General features: G+C 36.2%; 2 protein-coding genes across 8 annotated transcripts in view; one reads left to right on the plus strand and one right to left on the minus strand.

The window, feature by feature from the left end:
• Positions 1 to 13512, minus strand: part of PPP2R3C (protein phosphatase 2 regulatory subunit B''gamma) — a 28477-nt gene extending 14965 nt beyond the window's left edge. For 2 of the 5 annotated variants that reach the window (XM_087951830.1, XM_026664494.2), the window contains exons 1-9: positions 13251 to 13512; positions 10052 to 10179; positions 7799 to 7903; positions 7581 to 7693; positions 5725 to 5822; positions 4114 to 4184; positions 2442 to 2574; positions 766 to 821; positions 604 to 679 (exon numbers count right to left, since the gene is read on the minus strand). In XM_087951830.1, the coding sequence (XP_087807956.1) occupies positions 604 to 679; positions 766 to 821; positions 2442 to 2574; positions 4114 to 4184; positions 5725 to 5822; positions 7581 to 7693; positions 7799 to 7903; positions 10052 to 10179; positions 13251 to 13299 (829 nt within the window). In that variant the 5' untranslated portion in view covers positions 13300 to 13512. Of the gene's footprint in view, positions 1 to 603; positions 680 to 765; positions 822 to 2441; positions 2575 to 4113; positions 4185 to 5724; positions 5823 to 7580; positions 7694 to 7798; positions 7904 to 10051; positions 10180 to 13124 lie in introns of all 5 variants that reach the window. The other 3 variants (XM_087951831.1, XM_087951828.1, XM_087951829.1) reach the window with 3 other exon arrangements.
• A 76-nt stretch (positions 13513 to 13588) lies between these two features.
• PRORP (protein only RNase P catalytic subunit) overlaps positions 13589 to 21526 on the plus strand; it is a 52212-nt gene continuing 44274 nt past the window's right edge. Inside the window, exons 1-4 of one of the 3 annotated variants that reach the window (XM_087951824.1) lie at positions 13589 to 13802; positions 15365 to 16597; positions 18244 to 18291; positions 19464 to 19596. In XM_087951824.1, the coding sequence (XP_087807950.1) occupies positions 15639 to 16597; positions 18244 to 18291; positions 19464 to 19596 (1140 nt within the window). In that variant the 5' untranslated portion in view covers positions 13589 to 13802; positions 15365 to 15638. The remainder of the gene's footprint in view (positions 13803 to 15364; positions 16598 to 18243; positions 18292 to 19463; positions 19597 to 21526) is intronic. The other 2 variants (XM_026664493.2, XM_087951823.1) reach the window with 2 other exon arrangements.

A 21526-nucleotide genomic window follows, 5' to 3' on the forward strand; every position in this document is an offset into this window, starting at 1 on the left:
GAGATAATTTTTGTAATTAAAATAAATGTTCTACTTAGAATGTTATTTTTGCAATAGTGGCAAATATCTGTAGCTCGGGTGTTGGATGAGGGTCACGGTTCATTTTCCAAACTTGTAGGTTGGTTTTCAAACGTTTCATTACCAGGTTGGGTAACATCTTTAGCAGAGTTTAGGGGTGACACTAATATCCCCTAAACTCTGCTGAAAATGTTGCTGAGTCTGGTAACAAAATATTTGGAAATAAACCCACAAGCTTGTAGAATGAATCTTCACTCTCAATGTAGTATTTAAATCATGGAAAAGGATATATATCAATCTGTATGTCAAGGGGAAAAAATTTCAGAATAGGGCTCATTCCCAAAGATAAATAGTAGTAGCAGAAGGCTGAGCAAGGTACAAATGTAGTAAAAATCAGAACTTCTGGGAAATGGATGAAATTGTCTATTTTTCCCGCTAACTACATCGGTTTTGGTACAATAACGACCATTAATTCTAATGTAAATAGTATTAGTACTAGTAATTTATGAGGCCCTTCTTTGTGCCATGTAAATGGAAAGTACATGTAAAAAATGTAGTCCAAAATTATTTATGCATGCAACATACCATAAACCCTCAAAGCAGAAGGAGCAGAAAACCAATTTGTTTCTTGACTTTCTTTAGAAAGTTCTTCATCACGTAACTGAATGGATAAGGAAATATTAAGTTAACTATCAACAAATGTAAAGGACAAGTCAAAAGTCAAAAATATATTTTAAAAATGTCTACCTCTAATAAGTCATCAAGGAAGCTGCAGGCTAAAATATCCTGTATTTTTATTTTCCCTGGAAAAGAAAAAAATAATGCTTCTTTCACTAGTTAATGATTGTGATATTTTTAGGTTTAAGCAAGGTAACATCCAAATTATGCTGAAAGGAATTCAAAAGAAAAAAAATCAAATTTTGACCTATTAGTTCAGGTTGTGAAAAAGCAGAAATGTTTTAACATTAATGTTATAAATAAATAATTGACACTTCACATTGATTAAAATACTATAAAAATATATTTCTATGTATTATATTTACCAAAATATTTATTTTTAACAAGAAAGAAAAATATTTATGTCATTGAAATAAATTATGTTGTTTTCATTATTAAGAGCCCCTAATATTGGTAAAATTTATTTAGTTTATTCATTTTTAATGTCTGTTTCCTTTTAAAGCATTCTCTATTATTCCTCCAATGCATTAAGCAGAGGGGAAATAATTCCATTCACCACTAGATTTCTGGGGTAGGGGAATAGTAAATGTCTATCCAATTTTAATGCAGTTTCTTTATTTCTAAAGGTGTTGAACAGAATGGGGAACACCTATGGTTATATTTGGATAAGTCAGAATTGCTGCTGAAATTAGGACAAAGATGCCAATGAGACCTACTTGAAGGATTAATACAGCAATTACAATTTCATATGTTACTATTATCTACAGAGTCAAAACTACTGCAAGTAGGTATCACAGATGAAGGAACTGTCTTGAATATAGTTTATTCCATTGCTAGTTATAAATGCTGTTTATGCCAGTGTAACCTGAACCAGTCAATTCCTATGCAAATAACTACTTTTTCATTTACTTTTTCATTTTCATTTACTTCAATAAGAGAGCAAGCTCTGTCTGCATGCAGAGCTCATTCCTAAGTGAAACAGCTGCTATTGTGATAGCAAATGGTAAAACTGAAGGCTTGGGTGTCATATCAAATTCTTGTAAATATCTGTACTGAAGGCACAACAGTCCAACTATTTCCCACAAACATCATCATCAATTTATAATTTGCCATCTCAAAGGTAATACAAAAATGTGAACAAGGAAATTTTCATTTATCAATGACAGCTTTAACACACGAAAAACATAATTGTGATCTGCATAAATTCAACCGACAATGATGATTTAGCTGTTACCGGTATATTGCTACAACATTCATCAGACCAAAAATATACATGACTAATTAACTAAAATAAATCCATTCCTGGTTGAAAGTTTTAGTCAAAAACTAAATTAGTATCAAATTTTTCTTCCTACGAATGATATAGGTTTTCAGATTTATGAGCCTTCATTTCATTAGGAACACCTTAATACAGCCAAGAAAAACTGGAAGCTTATGTTTCCAATTTTTACTATAGTGCCTTAATAGAATAATGCCTTAATCTGGAGAAATCGAGTTAGTCTTCATAGTTTCAATAATCATGATTTATTGAAGCAAGATAGTTTCAATCTAGCATTATTAATTAGATTTAAAATTAATCACTGAACAGCAATCTTAACAACAATCTTTTAATTATTTCTTAATAGTTATAGAAGAAAAGAAAGGTGACTGGATCATATCAAACCATAATATATTCAAAACAGGCGTATAGTTTGGATTATGTTACTGAATTTGAATTTTTTTTAAAAGGAGTAATTTAAACCTACCAGTTCTGAGAGGATCTAAAAAGAAGAAAAATTTTCTGACAGCAGTGCATACATAAAATGAATAAAAGGATTTTTCTAAACCATCCAACTGTGGCAAAGTAGGAATGAGTTCCAAAATATAATTTTCTAAATCCTAGAAAATTAAACAAGAAAATGTGTATTTATACCACAGATGTCATTATGATTAAATCTTAATTTTTTACATTTGTTCTATAGTTTATAGAAGGAACAGACTGAACTTTTTTTTCCTTAAGTATTTTTATAGTTTCTGTATTTAAAGAAGGGTTGGCAACATCCAGGGGTGGGATTCAATTTTTTTAACAACCGGTTCTGTTGGCATGGCTTAGTTGGTGGGCGTGGCTTGGTGGTCATGTGACTGGGTGGACATGGCTTGGTGATCATGTTATTGGCTGGGTGTGGCCAACTCAATATCACTCACATCAAGGCACGCATCTCCTCGCCTGGCCTCTCATGACTGTGGGGATGCTGCAACAGTCGTAAGTGTGAAAAATGGTCATAAGTCACTTTTTTCAGTGCCATTGTAACTTTGAATGGTCACTCCACACAAGTACCAGCAAAGGAGGGGAAAAAAACTCCTAAGACGTTCCTGAGACAGGAAGTCTAGTCCTGCCAAGAATATAATAAGGGTTAACGGAGAGGCAGTTTCTGTAAGCAACACCAGAATGTTTCCTTCTTGCCTTCCTTATAGGAATAGGCCAGTAATTTCTTCTAAAAAACCAGTTCTCCGAACTGCTTCAAATGTTAACAACCGGTTCTAGCGAATAGGTGCGAACTGGTAGAATCTCACCCCTGGCAACATCTCTTTATGGTCTTCTATTGACCCTCTATTGAAGTTACAGCGGCACTGAAAAAAGTGACTTAAGACCCTTTTTCAACTTACAACCATTGCAGCATCCCTATGGTCATGTGATGAAGATATGGACATTTGGCAACTGGTTCATGTTTATGATAGTTGCAGTGTCCCAGGGTCATTTGATTACCTTTTGTGACCTTCTGACAAACACAAAGTCAATGGGGAAGCCAGATTCACTTAACAGCCATGTTAAAAACTTAACAACTGCAAGGAGAAATGTCATAAAATTGGGCAAAGCTCAATTAACAAGTGTGTCGCTTAGCAACAGAAACTTTGGATTTGATTGTAGTTGTTAGTTGAGGACTACTTGTAATTGTAAAAAATATCTGGCAATATAGGACTCCATTTGTGAGAGCTGTAGTGCAGTGTTATCCTGTTTGGTTCAAAAAAAGCTAAGTTAACTCTACAGTCAATGGAATGCAGAGTGGTCACATATTACAAATATCAGGCTATAATTTTTGTCAATTGCTTACAAGATAATAGGTATAAGTAAAAACATAGTTATGAATAAATGGATACATATAAGAAAAATAAATTAATTACAAAAAAATTAATTAATGCTATGTGAACAATACTCTCCCATAAACAATTATATTACAATATGATTTTATTTGTTAATCAAATTTATACTGTCACAATTACAGTACTCCTGATGGCTTACTCGAAATCTTTTTGATTATATATAAACAGCTGATTATTAAATATGTTCCCTTTAACTGCTCTTTTTGAATGAAGATAGACAACAGAAATCATTTCAGTTACATTAGATAACTATACTAATTATTATTCCTCACTTACTGATTCTCTGAGGTAACCTTGTCCAGCCACATCATATAAACTGAGACCTATTCTTGTCTGGTACAGCCATACTGTGAAACAGATTAAAAAATACCCAATGGATTTCCATACAAGTAAAATAAGATATAGTAAGAAATTGAAAGAACATAAGATAGATATTGGCATTCACAGGTATTCCAACAACAGCAAACTAGGTACTTCCTATTTAAATTAATTACAAATAAAAAGTCAAAAATCTGTTAAAGCAAATTCTACAAATTCAAATACCGTATGTATATATAGTTGCAGAGAACTGAATATTATCTGGCATTCTTATGTTTTAATTTACAAATCTCCTGAGAGCCACTATGATTTCTGCTGTGCTTAACTGATGAGCATCCTGACTTTCCTTAAGATATTTAAGTTACTCAAAAGACTGGTTCACAAATTATAATTTTGTTGTTATATATTACATGCAAGCCTATCATTGTGATCTGTACAACAAACTACAGTTAATTTAACTCAATCTGTAAACAGAAAATTAGTCCTATATGAAGTATTACTCTCATCACTGGAAGATGTATGAGGCAAGATAAGAAGAGTATGGAAGGTTTTAGAATACCTTCCAATCTTTTCATTCTTAGTAGTCATAAGAGGGATCTTCTTATGTTTTTGGCTTTTGTTTTTTTATGTCTATCCTACATCTGATTTTTTTTTATCTACTAAGGTCATAATTGATTTTTACTAAGCAATTGTTGTGATTCTGGCATGGGTACATATAATTGCAGAGTAGCTTTATTTATTTACTTATTTTTCAAATTTCGGAAGCATCCATCTCCCTCAGCTATCAACCATTGATAATGCTAACCTAACCCATTGGGTAGGAGAAAAAAAAAGCATGAAACAGCTGAAAGAAGCAGATTTAATTATTTGATGCATGAAACTCACTGGCACACGTACATTTTCTGACAAGAGAAAAGAAACTACAGCTCTGTTGTATTTGTTGGTGGGTTTCTACGCTTCTCTTGTTGGTTCTGAGTATGTTTGCATGTATATTCTACCAGTAAGCAAAAGGAGATTGCATATACTCTGTCCTAGGTCACATGAGCAGGTAAGAAGAGAGGACTTAGAATGACCCATTCTAATGTGTCCTCAGAGATATATTTTTTCTGGAATTTTTCCTTGTAGCTTCTACCCATACCAAGCCTGTATTCAATTTTTTTTTTTTGCTGGCTTCTGTCATCATCATCTTTTTCCAACATTTAATTGGATTATAAATAATAAAGTGAAAGTGTAAATAGTCACTATAATTTGCTATTATAATAATAGCCTAGTGAATGAACAACAGTATCAAGTTAGCAGTGATAATAATGAAATATAATAAGATAATGATGTGATTAATAATTATGATAAATGTAATGATTATATTAGATTATGATTAAAATAGAAAAAACATGGACAATACTGATTACCACTCATTTTGGTCTACTCATCCAATTCACACCCACTTTTAGGAAAATGGTTCTCCACACAGTTTAAAACAGAATGCAGTTCCAAATCACTTCTACGTTATAGAATCTAATAATATAATCATTATTATAGATCTTGTTACAATAGATCAACAGGACTCACCTTTTCTCATTACATAATTGAAAAACTGCATGATAGATATTCTTCCATAGGGATCATTATGAAGTAATTTAGCAAAAATTTTAGCTGTGAAGAATTGCCTGTAAAACATAAATTTAGTACTGAAATTTTGAGGATTAATGTCTTTGCAGATTGAATGTCAGTTATGTAATAAATAATGGAATAAATAAAGTAACAGAAATTTGTATTCTGAATGTATTTCTGATATTCTGATACAACTTGAGGGGAAAATTTATCAACACATTTAACTTCTTAGAACCATCTATCTGTACTTTTTACATTTTTTTCTCACAATTTATGTAACTTGAAATTGTTCATCCTATTTTCCTATCTTTGATAAATATTCAAATCCATTTTTCTAAATAGATAATACAATCTATCAAATATTCACGGCTAATTACAAGTAGCCCTTGTATTTAGCAACCATTCAAATTATGACAACAGTGAATGACTAGCAGTCATGACCAGTCCTCAAGTTCTGGCTATCCCATTACTCCTGTGGTCACATGGTCACAATCTGGATGCTTAGCAACTGCCTTGCACTTGTGATGGTTATAGTGTCCCTCACATGATCACAATCTGTAACCTTCCCTGTTGGCTTCCCACAAGGAAGGAAATCAGCAAAGTTGCAAGTTGCTTGAGTAAGTCTTCTCTACCCAGGCACCTTTGCACACTGTCCCCAAAGCTTAGCAATAGTAATAGCACTTAGACTTATAGTTCACTTCCCGGTGCTTTATAGCCCTCTCTAAGCAGTTTACAGAGTCATCATATTTCCCCCAACAATTTTGGTGTTCATTTTACCAACTTGATCCTGACAGTCTCAGGGTCAAACTCCAGACTGTGGAGAGAGTTAGCCTGCAATACTACACTCTTAACCACTGTGCCACCAGACTCTCCAGCCTTGCTGAGCTTGCACTGCCCCATCACTCACATGTTCTCCACAAGTCTTTCTGTGGTCAAATAGTGCCTGTCTACTGCCTGTGCACCATCATATACATTGCCTGAGCATGGCTTGACTTCAGTGTCTTCCCAGCCACTCATGCACCCTCTCCCACCCTTATTCGCCTGTTAGCAGCCATCCGAAGCCACCATGCTTGTGTTGTGTCTTCTCAGCCACCTGTGGATCTCTCTGCTTCTTCTCTCACCCTGTAGCAGCCACTTATCTGCCTGTGAATCACCTGAGATTTTCAACTTCCTACCACCTTTCCAACTGACTTTGGTTGTTAGAAACTGGCAGGAACTTCCGGGGAGACACTTGCTTAATAAACCACAATTTTCACTTATATGACAATGGGGACTTCAGGGATAGCCATTATTAAGTGAAGTGATCACATGGTACCACACTTTATAATTGCATTGCTTAGATGGAAATTCTAATCCTAACTGCTGTAGTAAACCAAGGACTACCTGTATTCAAATTCTCAGCTAACAAATATTGGCTGAGTACAAGTACATGCACAATCATGACAAACACACAATAAACATTATTATAAATGCTCCTTAAACATGTATCCATTAATATATAAGGTAATCCAGAATGCTCAACCAAACCATTCATTATTATCTTGTATATTCTAATGCATGCTTTCCTTTCATCATAAAACTTCATGACATTCAACAACTAATATTTATAATCACTTAAATTGTTCACCTTTTTAGCAGAGTTCTGCTGAAGAAGCTTCAGTCAGCATTCACATGTACTTTTGTCTTCTATTCATTAATAAACATTCAATACATTTTCCCTTCCTCCATCCAATCTCAGATCTGAATATTGACCTAGGTGTAACGAAAACACTAGGCAAATCAAGCCCCTGTAACTTTCGAAATAAAGGTCTTACTTGCACTTGGATCCAGCTTTTTCACCAACTTTCAAGAAGTTTTCATAATTAATCATTGCTTCATCCCCCATCATAGGTGGTGTCTGATGTTCATCCAAAAGAAACCACAAATTCTTAAAAAGGAGATTTAAAATGATGAGAGAAATACCACTTAGTGGATAGTAAAGTTTTTAAAACAGTGATCTGAAATTAAGTCATATTTTCATTTTTTTTCATACCTGTAGTTCTTCATTGTCTAGCAATTCTCTACTTTTTCTCTGCAAAAAGACTGCTCGAGATTCTTCTCTTAATTTTTGTAACAATATTTCATCTTCTGCTGGCAGCTAAAAAAAGAAAAGAATTGTAATTTGTAGTACATTTTGAAACTTGTTTACATAAATGTTATTTGTGCTACAAGATTTCTTGAAATACACTGATTCTTTCTTTCTTTCTTTCTTTCTTTCTTTCTTTCTTTCTTTCTTTCTTTCTTTCTTTCTTTCTTTCTTTCTTTCTATCTTTGGCTGTCTTTTCCCTTGCCTCCTTATCCATTATTACTAATGAACAACAAAGAATCATTGGCAATTGATAGTACTTAGCTTCTTCCATGCATGTTAACAATTGCCTCAATTTCTTTCTATAATCCAATAAACCCCCTTTATAATAAAAGTTTTTTTTACTGAAAAACAAACAGAGGGTGTTAAAAAGTAAAAATGTAGAGATAAAAGAAACTAAATAGGAAGTTGGGTATTACCACTTCCATAAAAGTATACCTAAGAGTCTAAACTTATAACTCAAATAAATAAGGCTGGCATCCATTCTTTCCCCCAAAAAACCCGAGTTCTCCACTGTTTCATTTGTCTTGCAACTTATTTTTTAGCCAAATGTTTCAGCTTGCCATGTGCAATTCTCTTATGAGGCTGTTACTAAATTAACATTGCTATTCACATGTCATGTTCAAGGCCTTCATTCCTTCTTATCTGGTCAAACAGGAATTCCATGCTGATCTCTCTAGCCTCTGATAAATAATTTGGTGGATAAATTATTTTAATGGAGTTGGTAACTGGAGAATAACAATAGAAGGGACTAGGGCTTTGTCCTGTGAAATGAACTAACAGTTTGATCCTGAGTGTCCTAAAGACAGATAGGTCTTCTTTACCATCACCATCACCACCTTCTACTTGTATTAGTAACACCTATGGCTAGTTAAGGCCTCTTATGTAAGTAGCATTAGCTTGGATTCAAGCAGGAATCAACACCTGAATGGAGTCATCCATTACCACTTAAACAATCTAGTTGCACCTTCTGCACAAGAAGCATTCCCTTGATCTAACTATATTAACAGTTAGACTGGTCTCCAATTTGTGCTTTGTAGGTCCGAACTCAAAAGGAATAAATTATCTGGACCCTTGAAAGTCAGGTTTCAGTTCAGGGTTCATAATGAACTTCACTGGTTGTGCTTATGGATAAACTTTGGACCAGATTTCTTTGAATTAGTTCATTAAAATGAGGTTTCACTGAACAGTAGTACTGTTTCAGATAATGAAAGATGAAAGTGTTAACACACTTTATTTACCTACTTATTTATGCCATGCGTCTCACTGATATAATGACTGTGGGTGGCTTAAAATATAACAAAAAGTGAAAAAAGTCTTAAAAGACAAAATTAGAGGAATTAAAGAAAAGCTAAAAACCAAGATGATGAGCAGTCTGGGGTAGGGATCTTCTCTACCCATTTAACCATACCCAATGTAGCAGCCCAGGCCAAATAATGTAGGATAGTCTTCACTTCTAATGGGAGAATATTCCAGCGGACAGGGGCCACAGTAGAAAAAGGACTTCTGGACACTGCGAGACAAAAATTCTTTGGCACATGGGATCCAAATTAGGCCCTTTCCATTGGAACCAATAGGGTGAGCTAGTCCCTTTGAGGTGATGCCCTGGTCCCATATCATAAAGGGCTTTATAAGTAAATAACCAACACCTTGAATTGGATCCTTAAATTTACACAATATATCACAAACCTGTATGTGCAATACTATTACAATTTTACTAGATATGATACAAGTTAATAGAATTAATGTATTATTTTTGTTGACGTGGAGTTTCAATCCTGATTCCACTCCCAGTCAATAGAACTAATTCTCTTCCTAGTAAAAAAAAAACAGTTGTGTCTAACATTGTAGATAATTCTGTATCTACAGAAATCAGTTTTAAAAATAGTTTTGTGTAAAAAAATGATATTGTTCTAGTATCTTGCTTTTCAAGAAGTTGAAATTTCTTTGATATATTTTGACTATTTGTATCAAAACATCCAACTTAATCTTGCAGTTTTTAAATATCTGAAGTTTTAAAAATCTGAGACCAGCTGAAATAGTACTCTAGATTTTATATAATTTTAATGATCCTTGGAGGCTTATTCTTAATTAACTTGTTTAACCATAAAAACTGTGTGTATTTTAAAGACCTTGCCGAGAGCAACACTGAAAACCTACCCTGTAATAAAATCGTGGTATGTTCACATAAGAGGTACTGGCACTTTTTCTTCCTCCTTTCCATTCCAGGTAGTATTTTGTAAACAACTCCATCTCTTCATCCTTCACTTCTTGGTCGCTCCTTTTAGCTAAATAACACAAAACAGAGTATAATTACCTTTCATTTATATAGCCTACTTTGTAAAACAAATTTCTATGTGAAAAACAATTTTGATTTGAATCCCATGTACTGATTGGAAATATATTTATTCTATGAAAGAATAAAGAAATCTCCATAAAATCCTTTTATGCTAACAGCATACGAGACCTGTGGGAGGAACTAGGGGAACCTGGTGGGGTGAGAGATGGGAGGCGGGTGCTGCAGTGTCCTTGTGGTCATAAAAGTGAATGATTGCAATGGCCGTTAACGTCAAAATGGGGCCTGAGGGGGCAGGTCGATAGAACTTCAAATAGTTGCTAAGTGACCAGTCCTCTTGTTGCTTTGCTGCTGATGGTTAATCCTAAAAGACAAGAAGCTATCTACCATTTCAATATTTTCACTGTCAATTATAAGGCTACTTGTTGTAACTAATTTGGTCTTTAATTTTAATCCCATTTTTCCCCTGTGTTCCTTAGGTTTTATTACCTTTTTGCAAATCGTTTACATTTTCAACTATCAGGATCAATGTCATCAGATAGTAGAGGTAATTAATGTTTCTCCAATTTTAAAACCACATCATCTTCCAATCCAACTTCCCTTAATATATATTCAACATATAAGTTTAATAAATAAGGAGGGAAGATGCAACTTTGTTGCAGTCCTTTGTCAACCTGGAGCCAGTCTGTTCTGTTTGTATTGTGGCTTCCTGACAGGTGTGTAAGTTTCTCATGAGGACAATGAGATATTCTGGAATTCTCATTTTTCTGAAATTGATGTGATCAACACAATCAAAGGTCTTTCTATAATCAATGAAGCACACAATTTTTTCCACTGCTTGCCGTATTTGAGTGAGTTATGCCAACAGATCCTCTGCCTTTTAAGTAATGACTGAATTTAATGGAATAACAGAACTGTAGAGACCTTGGAGACCTTCTAGCCCAGAGGGTCGCCAACCTTTTGGACCCCAGGGACCACCAAACTCATAATTTTAGATCCCAGGGACCACTAACTGGTTCTGTGGGTGTGGCCTAATTTGTGGGTGTGGCTTGGTGGTCATGTGACTGGCTGGGCATGGCTTGTACGTAAATATTATAAATATTTATATAACTATTGAACTTTTTTTTATTAAAGAACAACTTTTACCCAAAATCAGGCAAAGCAGGCAGGCAGATTGAGTTGCTCACAGAATCACAGATTCATTCAGAAATCTATCTGCCATCAGCTAGCTCAGTCTGTCACATAAAATTTGCTCGCAAACTCATAAAATTAATTCACAACACACCATGCATGTAAATATTGATTTTTTTTATAAAAAAAAGAGCAACTTATACCCAAAATCAGGCAAAGCAGGCAGATTGAGTTGCTTACAGAATCATTCAATGATCTATCTATCTATCTATCTACCTGCCATTGGCTAGCTCAGTCTCTCAAATTTGCTTGCCGTGAGTCTGCACTGAATTTGCTTGCAAGCAAAACTTCAGTCCTAAGGGAGGTCTGGCTGTACTTAAAAGCAGAGCCGAAAATCTAAAGACTAGCTGGAAAGCAAGAAATCCAACCATTTTCTGCTTCCTAGCTAATCTAAATCTCCCAGCACAGAGAACAGATGATGGTTGGAAAAAGGAAAAATAGAAATTTAGCAGGCAAGTTTACCGGGTAAGGAGTGAGTAGGCGGGGAGGGCTCCCGCAGGCCATGTGGGCAGCACAGGCACTTGTGTTTCTGTGCAGCCTGGATTAATTCCTTTGGGGGGGAGGTGCTCTTGGGGTGAGATTTCTCTGTGGCCCACCAAAATTTTCTCATGGCCCACCGGTTGGCGACCACTGCTCTAGCCCATCCCCTGCTGAAGCAAATAACCTATACCATTTCAGACAAATGGTTGTCCAATCTCTTCTTAAAAACTTCTACTGTTGGAGCACCCACAACTTCTGAAGGCAAGTTGTTAATTGTTCTGCCAGGCAATTTTTCCTTAATTCCAGGTTGCTTCTCTCCTTGATTAGTTTCCATCCACTGCTTCTTGTCCTTCCTTCACATGCATTGGAGAATAGCTTGACTCCCTCTTCTTTGAGGCAAGAGAGGGCTGTAAAGTACTGTGAAGCGGTATATAAGTCTATCTATATCTATATTTCTGAGGTTCTCGCGGGTATTTGTATGTGGATCTTTGGTTATTCGGGTTTTCTCCGCGTAAGATTGGAAGTATCTAGGCAACGTTTCGATGAAGTCTCATTCATCATCTTCAGGCTTGTGTCTTCGGCTCTGTGCTTCTCACTCTGAGAAGCACAGAGCCGAAGACACAAGCCTGAAGATGATGAATGAGACTTCATCAAACGTTGCCTAGATACTTCCAATCTTACGCGGGAGAAAACCCGAATAACCAAAGATCTATCTATCTATCTATCTATCTATCTATCTATCTATCTATCTATCTATCTATCTATCATCTATCTATCTATATAATGTTTTCTTAAGTTTTCGCCGGTACTTACATGTATGGCATTCAGCTTTGTTCGGGTATTTTCCCACGTCATTGTAGTTGTGCTTTTAAAGTTGTAGCAACGTTTCTGCAGAATCTCATCTGGCATCATCAAGATTCTGTATAGTGTTCATCTGTATATATATATATGACTTATATACCACTTCACAGTACTTTACAGCCCTCTCTTGGCTTTACAGCCCTCTCATATTATATGTCATGCTATTGCTATGACAGGACCATTACAGCTCAACCTAATCGCCTACCTCACAGGGGGCTTTCTATCTATCTTGTCCTTACTAGGGCAGACAGAGGCCAGTGAAGTAAACTAAATCTTATTCACAATAGGATAGTATGATGCTGCTGTGAATCACGGAGCCAAAAAAAAAACCAAAAACCCGCATAAGGCTACAAAAAGCCTTTCTATTCTCCCTCAGATTCCGAGACAACGCGGGTAGCACTTTACCTCAAGGCAAAGCTAGAGGAGCGCAAGGCTGGCAGGTCTTCGTTCAGCCCCTCCCCGTTTAACAGACACTCCCCAGTCACGCGCCACCGGGATAATTAAAAAAAAAAAGGTCCCTCTTCGACTCACGGTCGGTACTGACGCCCAGCCGGCTTTTCAGCGCCTGCTTCCAGTCCATCGTCTGTGATGTTCCCGCCTCAGTCAAGTACGACGCCTCCCCCCAGCCCTAACCGTCGTCTCTAACGGCAACATCCGGGGAAATATAATTCCTCCTCCTTCTCCTCCCTCCAGTGTAAAGATAAGCAAAAGAAAAAAAGGAACTACTGTATAACGTACAGGTAGAAACCGGAAAGTAGGGGGGAAAGGGGCTTAATCAAGATGGCTGCTGCTTGCCGGCTATTGGATCTCTCCTCATCGCCTGCATAGTCATCACGTGCGTCAATCTGCCAATCAGAGGAGAGGGCTTCGATTGGAGGAGGAAATTTCCGGAAAAAGTAATGCGCGTGGTTCCCGTATATTAAGGTAGCTGCGGCTTTTTTGACCTGATCGTCTTCATCGCCCGGACTAAGTTGGTCCTGTTTTAACCTGCCTGTGTAAGACGCTTTAATATAAACTACGCTTCGTATAGCATGCGGTGCCTCTCGAGAGCTTTAGATGGCAAGAGTTGAACCGATGCCTTTGGTAATTTGGGCTGAACTGTCTGTTCTGGGAGCTCCCGGGGTCTGCCAAATATGGCAAGCAAGCTTACAAGGTAGATCAGGGGTCTCCAACCTTGGCAACTTTTAAGACTTGTGGATTCCAACTTGTGGAATTCTGGGAGTTGAAGTCCACAAGTCTTAAAAGTTGCCAAGGTTGGAGACCCCTGAGGTAGATTATTTATTTAAGAAGGGACGTTGTAGGAAGAGAGCCAATTTACTCTATGCTAGCCCGAAATCTGATCTATCTAGCATCTTTTTAAGATTAATTAACGGGATTATAATGCGTAAGCTTTAGCGAGCTGCAGCTAACAGATGTGTGGAGTGACTGAACTAATGTAGAGCTCAAATCTGTAGGGTTGAGGGGAGAAAGGAAAGGGAGACTACAGGTACATCACCATTTAACCATTATAATGTGTGGAACCCCATTGTGTCCTTCAGACTTTTGAAATCAAGACTCGGAACAAGTACAGTTAATGGCTGAGCAGTTTAGCCACCAGGTCTTCTATTATAGATCTCAGAGTAAAGAGTTTCAGAAGAAAGAAAGTCTGCTAAAAACAACAACACCCCAATGGAAATCAGTTTAATTTTAAGGCATGATGGTCAAATCTGCTTTACCTTTTTCAATAAGCAACTGAAGTTCATCTTGTGTGGCCCTCAGGCAGCAGATTAAAAATATTAATGTCCCATTACATCTCATGTCTCTTTCCAAGGATATGTTCCTGACCATCTAACTGCCTAAAGCAACTTACAGTCCCTTTGTTTAGGAGGGCATTCTTTGATGCCTTGCAGTTTTAGAAGGGAGTAATAAAGGCATCCAGTTTGGATTAAGGTTTTGCTAGTGTGGTGAACAGGCTATTAAAACTGTTAAATGTATTTTATTACACATAGATTTATATACATTATATAAATAGTTAATTTATACAGCACTGCCCATTTTATGCTGGCCCACAACATAAATCCCTGGTCATTCTGATTAATTTTACTTATTTTACTCTCAGTTATCCATGACTCTGTTAGCCTAAGTGTAGTTAAATTCTGCTATGTCATATGTATGCATATGTATTTGACCGATTTTAAACTATTAAGTTAATAAATAAGTGTCTTTATTGTAGTTAAAGACCAATACAAAATAATACTGGTCTCTGACTACAATAAAGATACTTAATTATTCTAATGCTAACTTTAAAAAAAAGGTGGTTGGAACAGACAATACAGCCACCTGGATTGTTTCTTTTATACCTTTGCTGGGCAGCCTTATGCTGTTGAATATACCTATTTAAGTAACAGGTTCTATAAGCAAAATCAGATTCTTGATCCATGGCATCCCTGCAAGTTTCAATTTTAGGGCTAGTTACAGAGTTAGTTGTCTATAAGATGGTTATAAGTACTGAAAACTGAGTCTGATTGGGTAAATGAGATATCACCATTCTTACTTAGTCCAGTTTATAGTTTATCTTTGTCAGTTTAAGGAAATATGATCTGTTTTCATGCAGCCTGACCTGAATGAAAATCTCACATCGTTTTGCTTGACTTTCTTGTGTGCAGGTACCACGAATGAAGGAACTTCAGAAATATGCTTTTGTCAAGCATTTTAACAAATGAAGGAAAAGTAGTTCTCATTTCGAATTGGCCTTCTAGTTGATTTTCTTCTGAGGATGATAAGCATGGATTTGGTTTAATGAGATAAATGTATTAGTAACATCAATCATTTATGATTCCAGATTTTCAGACAATCTGTCAGTTTCCTTATTTTTCATATATTTATTACAAACTGGTTCTTTTTTTTAAAAAAAAAGTTCAGTTTTAATTATTCAGTATTATGGGTTTTTTCCTCCCAATAAGAAATTGGGTTTTGCAGACCTTAACATTCCTCCCTGTGTCAACAAAGCAAAACTTCACAGCTGTGTATAGGCGTTTTACTTCTACTACCCTGTGTAGATGGGCAGAGTCGATAGATTCTAAAACATTTTATCCAGAAATGAAAATAAAAGATAGCAGTATGATGAAGAAAAAAACTGGTAAAAATAGATTTTCCCCAAAGCCTTTCAGTGCATTTGCTGCTGGATCATCCAAGATGAGGGCAATATGCAATACAAATAATGCAGTTGCAAATGATTCTTCTAGTCCTTTGAACATAGTCTCTCCTCCGGATACACCTTTGAGTGCCAAGGAATGGGAGAAATTAAAAGAAGAATATCAACACTTTAAAAATTTTGAAAATGTTATGTTTGAGAGCATGATAGCTAATCATAGCCCAGTAGATGTGGCTAAATCCTTGCTGGTTGCAATGGCTAAACGTGATGGAGACATTGAATATAATTATTTGGTGATGTACTTGGCTATATGTGTTTTTCATAAGGACATAGAAGAGATTTATGACATCTATAATATTATGAAAGCCAAATATAAATCTTTAGAAGCATCAGCTTATTCTTTGCTCATCAAAGGCTTGAGTGATTCCCCACACTGGAAAGAGACCTTGGTACTACTGGAAAAAGTAAAAAAAGTCTCATTCCATTCAAAACAAAATTATGGAGACTGCATTGAAGGTGCGCTACTCAACCAAGAAAGAAACCTTGCATTTGAGTTGTTTCATGAGATGGTAGCTGAAAATCTGACTCCTCCTTTGACAACAATAAAGCTTTTCTTCGACTTTTGCCAGCCTGTGAAGGATGACCATTTGAAAAACAAATGTACTGATATCCTCTACTACTTAAGAAATCATCAAATTTATCCTGACGAATCTCTCATGCTGAGCATAAAGCAGTGGTTTGAAAGGTAAATAAAGCTTGTCCAGTATTAGTTGTTCTTCATATTTTAGATGAAAGTTGCATAAAATTATTCTCACTTTAAATACTGATTAGTAAATAATCTGCTTATGTTGTAAAAGTTGATGAGAAACATATGTAACTATCAAATATATGGGAAGTTTGCACACATTGCTATAAGCCACCTGTGTTATATATTCAAGATTGGTTTAATGAGTAATACCTAATTCATATGAACAGCAATTAATTGTTATTTACAAACTTCAGCTATTGTGTACATATAAGTAAAAAACTCAAAGCCAGATGATGCTCTACATCAGGCCCATCAAACTGGCGACCACAGGTCAGATGCTTCATGCTCAGGCTCTGCAAAGGCAAACAGCATTGTGATACATCACATGACACGATTGAGTTTGACACCTTTGCTCTACATGATATGCAAACTCCTCATCCTACGAATATGCTGTTATTTTGCTTAGAAGTTTATTATCTCTTAAGCCAATGGTTGGGTTTATACATCAGACTGAGTTTCAGTTGCTTAGCCATGGAATATTCATTAAGCAACAATTTTCTTGTTTGTTCAGCTTACTCAGTCGTAAATCATTTTATAAATCTTCGTTTATAAATGGAACTTAACTACAAATAGGAAAATCATATTATGGCTTATATGGTAGATTGCTTATAGTATAGTGTGATATGTAAATCTAGTCAATGAGATAATTAAGCAGTCTTACTATTGAATTTCCACATCAAAAAATGTCATTGTCGAAGCTGCTATTTTTAAAGAAACTTAACACATTTACAAAAAATTGAATAGGGAAGTATAAGTTGTAATGCAACATTTTCTTTGAACGTAGTATATAACAATAGCACTTAGTCATATATACCACTTTATAGTGCCCTCTCTAAGCGGTTTACAGAGTCAGCATATTGTCCCCAACAATCTGGGTCCTCATTTTACCCACCTCGAAAGGATGGAAGATTGAGTCACCCATGAGCCTGGTGGGATTTGAACTGCCAAATTGCAGGCAGCCAATAGTCAGCAGAAGTGGCCTGCAGTACAGCACTCTAACCACTGGGCCACCGAGGCGCTAGTATATATTAAATGATTACTGAAACAGGGAAATGCTGCAATATTTTATATTTAATTTTAATTGAATAGTTATTGCCAAGCTCCGTCAAAGCAGACAGAAACTTCCTGCAACTTCCAGAGAATCAATACAATTAGAACACTTCCTTTATTGTAATTCAGGAAGTAACAGTCCCTGATCCATGCAGATTCTAAGCCTTTATTTTCTTCGGATTCAGATCAACTGATTTTCCTACACTTGCTTATAAGAATTGCTAGTTTATATTCTCTGTGTCCCTGCTTGTGAATTGTTAGCTCCTAACAAAACCCTGTCAGCTAGATTGGAAGTAATACCGGTATACTCTTAAATAATGGGGTTTAGGTGTATGTAACTGCATAGATTTGCAGTTACACTTTAATTCTATATATGACTGATGTAGCCTGTTATATGTTAAGAAAAAGCTTGTGTTTAAATATAAATCCAGTTCATTATTGATGCTTTCATTTGGATCTAATAGCAGGAAATGCTTCTTTTCCATGTGTTTAAATTATTGTAAATGGATTCTAATTTTTATCCATTTTAATAGTATTCCAGGGGAAAACTGGAAAGGAAGTTTAACAAGCATGAATAACAGGTAAATATATTTCTTTAAAGTTCTGTCTCATGTTTAGCTTAAATTCTTCAAATAGAACAGAAAGATTTTCATGTTCCGCTCAAGGGTTATATAATTCTAGGCTTTTTTTCTAATAATTTTGCAAAAGTATGTTAAAATTCATAGGAAATCTGCCTTAAGAGTGCAGTGCAATGCCTGAATATCCTCTTTATTTATTCATATATTTCTTGTAGAAGCTCAAAACAAGCTTATAGTTGCAGGAAGAATATCTGTGAGATAGGTTGGGATGAGAAATAGTACCTCACTGTTACCAGAGGAACTTCTGTGGCTGAGGGTATACATGAGGGTTTCCAAATATTAGAAAATCTATAAAGATTTATGTAGTTAAATGATTGATAGGATTGAGAATTTCCCCCCATTCCCTGACCATAAAAATAAGATTGCTCCAGTAGAATCTGAGCTTCGTGCAGGCTCTTTAAATTACTCTGCTCTCTCTTAATTTGTCACAACCAAGAACAGATTAAAATATTTTTGTTTCTTTTGTGTTCTGAACAAAGTGTAAAGTGTAGTTAAACTTTAATTATGATAAATTGAAAAAAGCCAGATCATGGATTTCTGAGTGACAGGTTCCAATAAATCCTAATTAATATTAAATACAGTTTAATACAGTTTGTCCTATTGCTACTTAGGTTTCATGTCTTCTTTGTGACTATGCTGGAAAAAAAGGAACTAAAGAATGCATAAACTTTTGATTCATTTAGGTTTATGTTGAAATGACCTGTTTGAAGCTTTTTCACATAACTCTGAAAGTTTACTTAATATTTAATAAATATTTAAATATTTTTCTATCCAAATAGTCAATCAAGCCTTGTAAATAAGCCATCAGAATATTACCAGATACTTGTTTTGCAAACCTGCCAGTAGCATAGTTAACTTCATTTCTGTGCTGTCTGCAAAGGAATTGTTTCAGAAACCAGCATGCTATAACAAAGCTAACAAAAATGGTTGCTAATTCAATAGACTGATTCAGTTGAGCTTGCATATGTAGATTTTTTGGACATCTTGTACTACCAGCCTAAAGGAAAACATAATGAGGCTTAAGTTATATAATAAGGAAAAATATATTTAAGATGCTAATATTTTATAAATAGATAATGAAATCATTTCATTATATGATGTCATTGTTACTGTAGCAGGCAGTGTCCATCTTGTGGTCACTTTTTGGAAGATATTAATCTGAGTGAAGAAGAATACATCAATGTCAAGGAAAAAATAAAAAGGGATGTGATTGAAGGCACTGATGTATTTCGAAATACATCTCCCCAGGTGAGTCTTAATTAAAGTTCTTTTTATATTGATTATATTTTTCTGTAACACTATAATATTGCACTACGTGGCACAGGGCCTGGTTGCCATAACATTTGCCTGGCCAATTCGATCCTGCAGGGTTGGTACACTCTGGGTTCCTTTGGTGTCATCTATTGAGACCCTGGAAGTATATCTTCTCTATAGCAACACTTGCCTTCTGAATGTGAAGACTTGGCTAATCACCCAGGTCTTTAAAGTAAGAAAGAATGAGACCCTATGCATCATCGTACATGCCACCTTTTACCTTTATCTGTTACGTTGTATTGACTTTATTTTAATTACTTTGAACGTTGTGAGCTGCCCAGGGTAGTTGAGAGTCGAGCGGTATGTAAGTTAAATAAATAAATAATTGATTTTGCTGCTTTTATTAGTGACATGACATTTTTAAGATCTTTCTTTAAGTAGTTATAATTTAAGTCATATAACTCAGGGGTCCTCAACCACCGGGCCGCGGACCGGTACCGGGCCGTGGAGCACTCTCTACCGGGCTGCAAAGAATTTTTTTTAAAAAAAATGGCGGCTTTCTTCACCTTCGGTGAATGCTGCTGGGATCGGGGATCAAGGACACAAATGAAAGAAGGGGAGGGAGGAAGCAACCGAAGCCTGTCCTTCTCTCTGGGTCAGCTCTCTCAGTCGCTCTCTCGCTCCTCCACCAGCCCAGGAAGAAACTGCTTCAAAGAAGCGGGGGCTTTTCCTGTCGCCGCAGCGCCTCCAAGCGCCCGTTTCACCCCACCCCGCCCGCCGCACGCACGCACGCGCTGGGTTCAACCCAGTGCTCCGTTCTGCCTGCCTGCCTGCCTGCCTTCGTTAATGGTTGAATCGGAACAGCTTCGGCTGAGTAAAAGAGGCGAATAGTTATTATTCTCAGCCGAAGCTGCTCCCAAACAACCAGAAACTAAGGCAGGCAGGCAGGCAGGCAGAACGGGACACTGTGGATTGAAGCTGAGCAGTGCGCGGGCGGGTGGGGTGGGGGAGAAACGGGCGCTCGGAATAGCTGCGGCAACAGGAAAAGCCCCCGCTTCTTTGAAGCAGTTTCTTCCTGGGCTGGTGGAGCAGCGAGAGAACAAGCCTCCTTCTCTTCTCTCCCCCCCGGTCCTTGCAAAAATTTTCTGCTTGAAACCGGTCCCTGGTACAAAAAAGGTTGGGGACCACTGATATAACTGACTTGCTTACAGATGTGACAAGCCACACGCAAAGTGGCTTTATAATTGTATATGCTTACAGAGACATCCAAAAATGATTTGCAAAGCAGCGGGGCAAGTCCAGAGAAGGACATGATTGCTTTTAAAGTACAAATGCTTTTCAGCACATAAGTATCTCTGTCCTGAATAGTTTTCAGAGACAGAGATACTTATGTGCTGAAAAGTATTTTCAAAGGATCTACACACCCTATTATATTGCATGTATGGTAGGAGAGAAAAATGGCCACTAGATGGTGGTATTGTATCTTGGATCTGAGGTTTGTTTTGGCTTTGTTGTATCTTGTATATTAATAACAAGACCAGTGTCTGAAAGCTATCTCCCCATATGTTGCCTCCAAATAAATATTTTGATTTTATTTAACTGCTAAGTAAGAGCATATATATATATATATTTGTTTTCTTAAGTTTTCGCGGGTACTTACATGTATGGCATTCAGCTTTGTTCGGGTATTTTCCCATGTTATAGCTACAATTTTAAAAGCACAACTGCTATAACGTGGGAAAATACCCGATATATATAATAAAATAAAATAAAATAAAATAAAATAAATAATAAAATAAAATAAAATAAAATAAAATAAAATAAAAATATTTGGATGCTGTGATATTTAAGGAACCGGCTGCGCTCTTTTCAGAGTTTGATGGCTGTGTCAGTAGCTGCCCCTGGTCCCACTGCTGGGTATCCA

This window comes from Notechis scutatus, chromosome 1 (genome assembly GCF_049901735.1).
Source record: "Notechis scutatus isolate UNSWTSFEM ecotype Mainland chromosome 1, rNotScu1.2, whole genome shotgun sequence".
NCBI lineage: Eukaryota > Metazoa > Chordata > Lepidosauria > Squamata > Elapidae > Notechis > Notechis scutatus.